Source organism: Teleopsis dalmanni, chromosome 1 (genome assembly GCF_002237135.1).
Source record: "Teleopsis dalmanni isolate 2A chromosome 1, ASM223713v2, whole genome shotgun sequence".
Lineage (NCBI taxonomy): Eukaryota > Metazoa > Arthropoda > Insecta > Diptera > Diopsidae > Teleopsis > Teleopsis dalmanni.
Window position 1 is genome coordinate 40756364 of NC_051846.1, and position 10055 is coordinate 40766418.

The 10055-nt window shown below is 28.3% G+C and overlaps 3 protein-coding genes across 3 annotated transcripts; 2 read left to right on the top strand and 1 right to left on the bottom strand.

The window, feature by feature from the left end:
- Window positions 1-1306: 1306 nt before the first annotated feature.
- LOC119672696 (threonine aspartase 1-like) lies at window positions 1307-5246 on the bottom strand. Its single transcript, XM_038083813.1, has 3 exons — window positions 5019-5246; window positions 4002-4963; window positions 1307-1725 (listed from the first exon to the last, which is right to left on the bottom strand). The coding sequence occupies exons 1-3, from the start codon at window positions 5044-5046 to the stop codon at window positions 1642-1644; spliced, it is 1074 nt and encodes a 357-aa protein (XP_037939741.1). The 5' UTR covers window positions 5047-5246; the 3' UTR covers window positions 1307-1641.
- A 1079-nt stretch (window positions 5247-6325) lies between these two features.
- LOC119668882 (succinate dehydrogenase assembly factor 2-B, mitochondrial-like) lies at window positions 6326-7474 on the top strand. Its single transcript, XM_038078555.1, has 3 exons — window positions 6326-6456; window positions 6556-6764; window positions 7166-7474. The coding sequence occupies exons 1-3, from the start codon at window positions 6439-6441 to the stop codon at window positions 7434-7436; spliced, it is 498 nt and encodes a 165-aa protein (XP_037934483.1). The 5' UTR covers window positions 6326-6438; the 3' UTR covers window positions 7437-7474.
- Window positions 7475-8467: 993 nt separating this feature from the next.
- Window positions 8468-9102, top strand: LOC119680012 (RING finger protein nenya-like). The gene has a single exon (XM_038092626.1). It carries the CDS (start codon window positions 8494-8496, stop codon window positions 9100-9102), a length of 609 nt encoding a protein of 202 aa, XP_037948554.1. The 5' UTR covers window positions 8468-8493.
- Window positions 9103-10055: the final 953 nt, after the last annotated feature.

Genomic DNA, 10055 nt, shown 5'->3' on the forward strand with positions numbered 1-10055 from the left:
TGGTAATACATATAATTTTTATCACAAAAAAATATAGCAGTCATATTGATTTGTGATTTTCCTTGAAATAAATAAAAATTCTTTATTTCAATAATTTTTTTCTTTCCCTATCAGTTATTTTTTTCGTCCCTATCATTTATTTTTATAATGACTTACTATATATCACCTATGATCTCAAATCTCATAATTTAAACGTACAATTGTAAATGATGCAAAATATAATACAACCTCATAAATTTAAATGGGTTTATAATAATACTAATATAATAACTTGAATTTTAAGAGTAATTTATAATAATTATTTCTTACATTTATCTGAAATAGTTGCTTTGGGTTGTAAAGAGAAGTAGTAAAGTAACATTACATAAATATAAAATATTAAATTATATAAAAACTTATAAACCTTCTATGTATACTAAAACAATTCAAATGTTTCATTTTTAAAAAATTGTAATATATATTTATTTATAAATTATGCTTGGTATTAAATATATATATTAGAATCGAACACTATATAGCATTATATTGATAAATATACCATTTACTAATTTTAGTACCTTAATTAATACAATTTCAACTGCTTATTTATAACAATTTTTTTTTATATTACATTAACAAGCATATATAAGTTCAAATTTTCATCAACTCTATATTAATTTAATTTATAATTCGTTTGAATAAACTTGTGACAGTGTACTTATATCTCAGAGTAATTAGTTCTAAATTTTTATCAATTCTGTTTACATAAGTCTTTTATTAGAAATATTCTAAAATGCTCAAAATAAAAATTTGAAACTATAGTACAAGTATAGTCGGTGTATAATTAGCTGCGGGGCATATGCCGTATTTAAAGGAAATTGCTCTCTAAGTTTAGTTACTTAAGCATATATCATTGACTTAAAACCTAAGCAATATAATTGTAAAATAACAAAATAATTATAAACTTAAATCATAACTTTTGTTGCACAAAATCTCGTAATTATAACAGTTTTGTTTATATAAATATTATTTATAAATTAATTTTGTGTTGAAGTAAATATTGTATTTTTTTATAATTTTTAAATTTAGAAAATTTTTATTTTTATACATAATATAAAATTTAAACGTTCGATTCAAACTGTGCTTTTTTGTATAGACTTAATATAACATTTCAAAATGAAGAAATAAAGAAACTTGCTTGCATTTACTTTTAAATTTTATTTGTTATTTACTAAAATTAAATTTTACATTTAAACAATTAAAACATACGCCTTATTTTATAAACATATAATTAAAAAAGTTAATACAATAACATTAAATATAACTAATTATTATTTGTTTAAAAATGCGTTTCAACTTATTGTGTATCTAAAGGGTTAATGTTGTTTCATTGATATTACTTAGAATTAATTTTATTTTTAGACTTTAGTTTCCCTAAACGCGTGCGTCCGTATTTTCAAAAACATTTAAGTCATTAAATTATTTTATATTTTCGTTAATTATTATATTTTTTCAAAGACAACAAATTTTACGTACAAAAATTACGTCGGTATTTTTATTCCCAAATGCACTTAGGTAAGTTATGGCTTTTTGTCGTTTGGTTTTCCGTCTTGTAATTATTAATGTGTCATGTAGATATAGATATATGATATAAAGGAATTTCTATAAACGTAAATGAAAATTTTGTCCATTTACTACAGTCTGTCTGCCTGGTTCACAGTAGTTCGGCAGTGGTGAGTAGACAAACTAGAAAAAAAGTTATAGAAACGATTAAAGCATTAATAAGATATAATTAATTATAATGGTATTAAGAATAGAAGATAACAAGATACACATACATATAAATCAATTACCAAATTTTTTTATTAAAGATATCTGATTACAAAATAAATAATCTATTTTTTATTTTTGTAATCTATTTAAATGAAATAATCTTTATAGGGGACAAAAGGTTCAATTCAATTAGAGGTTATTAATAATTTAATATGATACATTTAATAATAATAATAATAAGAATAAGAAAGAAAAAAAGAAAAACATACATACAAAATTCAAATAACCATATGTTTAGTAAAGGTATATGGTTTCAATACATTAGGTTAGTTTACACCTACAATCCCAAGAAATCCATTTAGGCTTGATTGTGTTACCGTATAATTAAAAACCCGAGGGTTAGAACCACTTAGAACCTTTGACAAAACTTATAAAACTATTCTTAGAGAGGTCATGTAGTAAATATTTAATATACTCAACAAAGTAGATGGGTGGGTCTTTCATCGCCCTCACCACAACCATGGTTTCAATATAAATAGACTACATTTTGTGAGCTGTTGTAAACTATTTAAATGATACAATCTCTATAGAGGAAAAAAAGTACAAATAGAGACGACGGTAAATTGATTAATATAATTAATATTAATAATAATAACAAGAAGAAGAAAGAAAAAGATATATACATAATTATAAATTCAAATAATGTTATGTTTAGGTTAATATAGATTGCATATGGTTACAATCTAAATAGTATACTTTTTTGTAATCTGTTTTAATTAAATAATCTCTATACTGGACAAAAGTTATAACGTAATTAGAGGAATATAAACTATTGTTAATAGTGACGCATTGGACAGTTATTAAAGACTGTGTAATAATAATACTTAAGCTGAAGTAATTACCAAATTAGTTACTGGGATTATATAGAAGAGTTATGTAAGATGAGTAACGTAGAAGGATAAGTGAGAATAATTAAACTTTTCCTGAGTACAGGTAAAGAAACCTTACCATCACATTGGGAGGGAGCCATAACTCGATAGAAGTCAGATTGGTGTGTCTATTGAAGCAAACGAACAGATAAGCGATGTTATGTGGCATAGAGCAGTAGTGTTTATAGTTAGCAAATAACTATTTAATACGTAGCTATATCCAAATCACAAATGAATTAGAACAGTCTAACGATATATCCCCAGGCACAATACTTATTAAAAAACATATAAACCGGAATTATTTATTTCTTTTAGGGGGTGATTGAATATTGAACGTATGTGAGGAGAAGTAGTTTTGGGATAGAACGACCTTGAAACTGTGTTTTCGACCTCATTCTTAACTTTCAAGAGACACCTAATATGGTTTTAAAGAGCTGCCAACTTGTTTGACACTATTTAAAGCTAATTCACACTTTCTTCAAACAATTTTTTTTCATATATAGACGTTATTCACTCTAAATACACTCTTAAACAGACACTCGACGTCAGCCATAGCGTTTTTGATTGGTAAATCTAGATTTAATCTAGATTTACTCTTGATCTGTTAAAGTTTGTTGCTCAATCGAACAATTTTGGAGTAATCTAACATTTTTGTTGTAGTGTTAGTAGACATTTATATTTTTCATAAACACATATATCGAATCAAATCTCATTTAATCTGTCAAGTCACATAAAACTGCTGTTAATTTCAGGGTAACCTTAGTATGACAAAATATCTAGAGTGTTATAAATTAATCTCGAGTGTTATACATTTCGCTCGAGATTTGCCAAATGTTATTTTCAAATTGCACTAAAAGTAAATCTCGGTTGATAAAGTTATTCCAGGTTAGGTTTAACAATCGAAAACCACATTCGTTATAAATAATAATAAAGAAATGTGTTTAGAAAAATGTTTTAGAAACATTGCCAATCAGAGAGGAATACTAGTGAGAATAGTTTTCACCGTATTTAATTTAATTTAATGATAATTTGAAAACACACATAAATTATATCATTTCATAAATAAATAATAAATATTTGTTTACATACAAATAAACAATACTACACATTTATAAAGTATTCTGAGTATAATATTTTTTTCTAAATTTAATTTTTTATAGAATATATTTTACTTAACGCGTAATATTTAAATTAACCTAACCCTACAGACAAACAAAACAGTCGAACTAAAAAGTGTAGCGTACCATGGTTTGGTCATTAATCAAAATAAATGTCTTTTGTGCACTTGTCCAATATCAATAAAAACTATTTGGCACTCACCTTTGGTGTTTTCTGTTCTGTAGACATATAGCCTATGCAAAAAGATTTTGTTGTTTGACTCCAAAGAATTTCGCCAGTTCGATCTTCTGGATGATACACTAATGTTAATGCGCCTGCATACAAATTTTGATTAACTGGCAGAAATGGTGATTCTAAGAATTTATGCTTAAATGTATTATGTAAACTTCGAACAGCACAATCGGCTGTCAATAGATCCGTGCATATTTCTTTCGCTAGAAATGTTCGCATGATATATTCACCATTTCCAGTAGTGCATGTAGCAACGGATATATCAGAAGTGTCAGCAGCCCAAACACCAGCACCAAATGTAGCAGCTTGACCAACACGTCCAGGCACTTTTAAAAGCAGACCACCAGAACTACAACCAGCAGCTGTGTTTCCATTACCATCAACACATACAGCTCCTACTGTATCTAAGCGTGCTTCTATAGTTATTGGAGGCACGTCTGCGGTGACAGGTATAGTATGTTCACTAGCCAGTTTTTGATATTTCGTTTTGTAATGATTATAAGCAAATTTTGCTTTACTTGATATCAAATCTTTGGGATCAATTATGTCACAACCCATTTCTTCTGCAAATTGCTCAGCTCCTGTACCAGCCATTATCATGGGTGGAAGGCGATCCATAGATAATAGTCTAGATTGTCCATCACAGATAACACGTGCCAATTGTATTGGATTTTTTACATTACTAACGTCTGTACATGCTCCAAATTGTAAATTGGCACCATTCATTATTGAAGCATCGCACTGCACACGCCCATCATAACAAAGATTTGAACCAAAACCCGCATTTGTGTTACCACAATTTTCCAACCGTTTTATGGCAGCTTCACAAGCGTCCATAGCTGTACCTCCTTTCAACAGCAAATCTGTAGCTCTTAAGCAGGCCTCTTTTATTACTCGCTGATATTTACTCTCATCGACACTGTTGCCCGCTCCTGGGGAGTGGCAAGTTTTAAATTGATTTTATTAAAATAAATTTAGCTAACAAACCTGTGTGCACTGCTATAAAACCAGACATTTTGCTTCAATATATGTTACGCTGCGAGATATTTGCAAACTATATTTTAATTCCGATTTATGTCAAACGCGACAGTAGTTTATTGTTTTGTTTGTGTATGCAAACATTCTGAAGTGCATAATTGAATAAGCAACTTAAATAAACAACTGTCAAAACTTGTTAAGTGATGTAAGCGACAATTATAGGTATAAGTATTCGGTTTTATTTAGGTAACCAGAATGATTAGATACAGCTAGAGTTGCCAAGGTAAGTGAAATTTTAAAAGTAATTTTATTATAAAATAATTGTGATAGTTCAAACTGCATATCTATAATACATAATTTGTTTTTTAGTGACAACAATTTAGTCCCAATTCGACATTTATTTCTGCACATTTGTTGAGTTAATTACGATAGAGTTAATGTACTATATTGTCAATATAAATTATATATCACATTGATATGTTGTGTTATTAAGCCATGCTTCAATATTTTTCATAAAATAGTTAGTTTTTTATTTAACTGATATTTGATGTTAGTATGTTATATTCAAAAATTTAGGCACCTTATAGCACATTCACATTAACTCATTTAGACGGTTTTGTTCCTTATAGCCACTAATGAGAATGATTTACCATTCAAAAATTTTTCTTATAAATGAGCTCATTATCAGTAAATCAGTTCAGCTAATAATGTCGAATGCAACCCTTAAAAATAAATTTCCCACAAGGGAAATGATCAAAATATGAAACATTCTTTATATGTTTTATATGTAAAATGTGAACACATAAAAGCTGAGATATACACAAAGGTATTGAGAAAGTAAGTATTTGATGAAATCTTTGTTTTTATTATTTGGATAAGTAATTGTTATATAATAGTATATAAATGAATTAATATATCAATTATATATATATAATTTTTTTGTGTGATATATTATTAAGTAAAGTTTACTAAAGTTTATAAAAATTGTATAAATAATTCTTTGGAAGACATTTTCTTCAAATTTTACAGATTCAAAGCACAAAGCCTAATACTATAACCCAATAGCTAATATACGGATTTATTGAACTAACGAATATATCCAAAAACCACTGATAATAAGTATTTGGAAATGATAATAATAGCTCTATGGTCAACAATATATAATATTAATTGCATTCAAAAATTTTTCTTTCTCTTATTATCAAACATATATTGTTTATAAATAAAATATTAAATATATTTAAAATATATATTTACATCAAAAGTTTTGTGTAATTTATTTAAAAACCAAATATTTAGTATCTATTGCAAAATAAAATGGTTGGCAACACTAGAACCAATTGTCAAAAATAAAATTGTGTTTTTATTTTTGCTGGTCAGTCAAAGTAAAAATCTAAGAATTTATTTGAACAAGTTTATTTTATAAGAAATGTTGCGTAAAGTTTGTGTAAGTATTTATTATATTATATTATTATATTAAAAAACAAAGCAAATAATGTCACACATTTTGATTGCGTAACACTGTATTAAATGAAACTGTTTGTAGTGCTCAAGGTATTCCGGTGGAATTCTACCGTATTTGTTAGGTAAACAAAATTTTTCCAGTGCAGCTGGATCAACTGGAAGTCAACCGCCAAAAAAAGAAGTTCTTAACCATGCTGATGTACCTATTATTGACTATGAAGATCCGGACTATTTACCACTGCCGGAATATCCCATGAGACCGGATGAACCACTCGAGGTACGCAAGCAACGGTAAGTTTAACGCTAAGTTTAGATTAAAATATCTAAAAGAGGTTCGTCAGCTCTAAGTGTGAACATAGTGTCTAACTTTAATGCTAATACATCTGTTATATTTGGGAGATATAGAAGTTTTGATGCACCGCGCAGATGACTACGGTGAAAAACAACCGAATTAGCATACATAGCTACACAGAGTGTCTGCCTTGAAATTGTTATATGTTTTTCAACACAAACCACTAAATTTCGAAATGTAGCTGTCATCAGCGCGGGGCATAATTTACAAAAAATGGTAGTTTAAAATTCTTAGTGAAATTAGTTATTTTAATTTTAAATACAAAATTAATTTAATTAAATACCAATTAATTCACTTTAAAATTTGAAATTTAAAATAATTAATGTATTGAATTTTTTAGTTTAGTCTACCAATCACGCAAGCGGGGCATGCTTGAAAATGATTTGCTACTCAGTACATTTGTGGCTAAGTACTTAAAAGACATGGATGCCAAGCTAACACTGCAGTACGATCAATTAATCAATGGTGTTTCAAATGACTGGGACATTTATTATTGGGCTACACAAGTTAAACCGACTCCTCCAGAACATGATAATGAAATTATGCGCATGCTAAAGAAACACGTAGCCAATGAACAACGTGATAAGCGTTTGAGGCAACCGGACCTGTAAACTTTATCTATAATTATTAAAAAATGTTGTTTTATTTTAAGAAAAATTGACTTTTTTTTTTGTATTCAAATATATATTTCATTACAATTTAATAGTCTTCATGTGCTTTGTTAGTTGATATACGAAAATGTGTTCGGTGCTACTTGAAACTAATCTGGATAAGATGTTTGTAATAATGTGCCATAAATCAGTAAGGACATAAGTTGTGTGTCTTTGCTATGCGAGACATCGGCATCACTGTTGCAATCTGTCAAGTGTTAAGTTTTGACAAATAACAAATCTTGCATATGTGTATATAATGCAAGCAAATTACATTTTGTATATAAATAAATAATTAACATAAATTAAATTAATACAAAATTAAAAGGAATGGTAAAAACGTTGAAAGTTTCAAAATAAAGCGCTGAAATTTTTTTTTTTTCAATTTTTAAATTTATGAAATTTGTGGCGGTTGCATATTCACTATTCAATAGAAATTGAATTATTTATAATAAATAAACATTAAGAATTAAGTAGGGCAAAGCCTACAACTTTTTGAATTTTTGTTTACATATGATATTTGACATCTGATTGCAATATTCGTTGGAGTTTCTAATGAAGGTTCACAATAGTTCGCTTATTGCGTTGGAAACACTTTTTTTACTGGTCAATATGTTTGACCAGAGTACCTATACTGACCAAAATAGAGAAAATAGTGTTGTTGGTTTGCGTACATTTCGGCAAGCAACTTGCTGTTTTTTGCCATACTTACTAGCAACCGAAAAGGTCTATTATTGATGGGATTCTTAAAACAACCTAAAATACAGTTTAGTTTGAAATTGAAATTAATTAAATTTGTAAATTTATTTTTATTTATATCATTAATTTTCATATATATATTTTTGAACTCATTATTTACAATATAATAAATATTTAGTTTTTAAATTTTAAAGTCAAATTAAAGCGAATGCGAGTGTCCAGTTTGATTACTATTTGATAGTAACGGTCTCTCTTTTTGTTTACGAAAACGTTCGGTTTTGTAAATAATTTGAATCAATAAGAGTGATAGAAGCACAAAATGGATTTTATACATTGCAATAAATGCAATAGACGACATAATATATATAAATCATTAAAATTTTTTCTTTCACAATGCGGACATGTAATATGCGAGAATTGTGTCAAGAGCTCGGAGAATAAATGTGTAGTTTGTGCGCGGAAATGCAGTCCCTTGCCCATTGACAACAATATGCCACCTTCGATGGTGGCTTACTTCGAAAAGCCTGAAAAGGTTTATGAACGTTTTCAAAAAGTTGTCAAATTTCAATTGACGCAAAAAGCGCGCTTAGGATTACATCTATTTAATGAATTACCACAACAATTGCGGAAAGTCCATAAGGAAGTAAATGCTATGTTAAAACTTAAAGCGAAACTCACATCTGAGTTGGATGAGGAGAAAAAACGTTTTGAAAAACAAAAACGATACTTGGCTTATATGCAAAACTCAATGGAAATGGTAGATACGAAACGAAATCATAAAACAGATTTGTCTGACGCAATGTCTAATTTAAAAAAGCGACTAACAACACCAACATTAAGTGCGTCCGTATCGGAAAGTTTTAAAAGCGCTGGAAGAAATGTCACTATTACTTCAATGCCAAAATGCGGTGTAGACTTTAATTTGTAAGTAATTTAAGCAAATAAAAATAGAATTAAAAAAAAAGCAGGAATTCTCATTATTTTTTATTTTTTTATTTATTTGATTTCTGTGACTATCGGGTACTTATTTAATACTTTTATCACTATATCCTCTGAACAAACAATCAACAAAGTACCAATTAATTATTATTCGATCCAATCTTTGTCAAATTGTAATAAGCAGCAAAGAGTTAAACAAGTTGGAAGCTTAACCTCCATTTAATTATAGCTGCCTTTGTAACGTAATAAACAGGCCATAATAAATATTAAGCGAACTGCTTGATCTATACCTTTAAATTATTCTTCCTTTACCAAAATCGGGGTAACTTAAAAGATAGCAATAAATCCAAATAGATTGAATTTGGTTTAGATTCAATATATAGACTAACTTGTTTCTAAGTAAATTGTTGATATATACCTTCGAGAAACATAAAAGACCGTTCTTGTTCTACGGTTCGAAACCAAGTCAATTTATTATATTTACGTTTATATAGAATAGTGTTCTTACGTGTATTTTAATTTTACACTAAGGGAAAGAAATGAAGTGGGAGAGATTATATACATATATATCAATTGTATTTTATAAATACTTTAAGAATGGTGAAATCGCATATTGTGGCGAAGTGTCGTTTACTACTAATGATCTGTTGTGGGAACTGTTTAGGAGCATTGCAAAAGTAAAGGAGTACTATGTCATTGCACCGATGTTACAATGGTGGCGTATTCCGACAAATAGTTCGTGCAGGAAGTGCAAGATAAAGAAAAGATCAAACCATTAGTGGTTTTTAATTTTCTCGTCTGGAACTGCAGACTTAACAGTTTCAACTATTTGGAAACCATTTGTCAACTGGTTTGGTAGAGATAATGGATGTGGACTTATCGGATCTTTTTAGCTTAATCTGAAAGATCTGATTTATAAGGGTAATGGAGGAATATGACAGC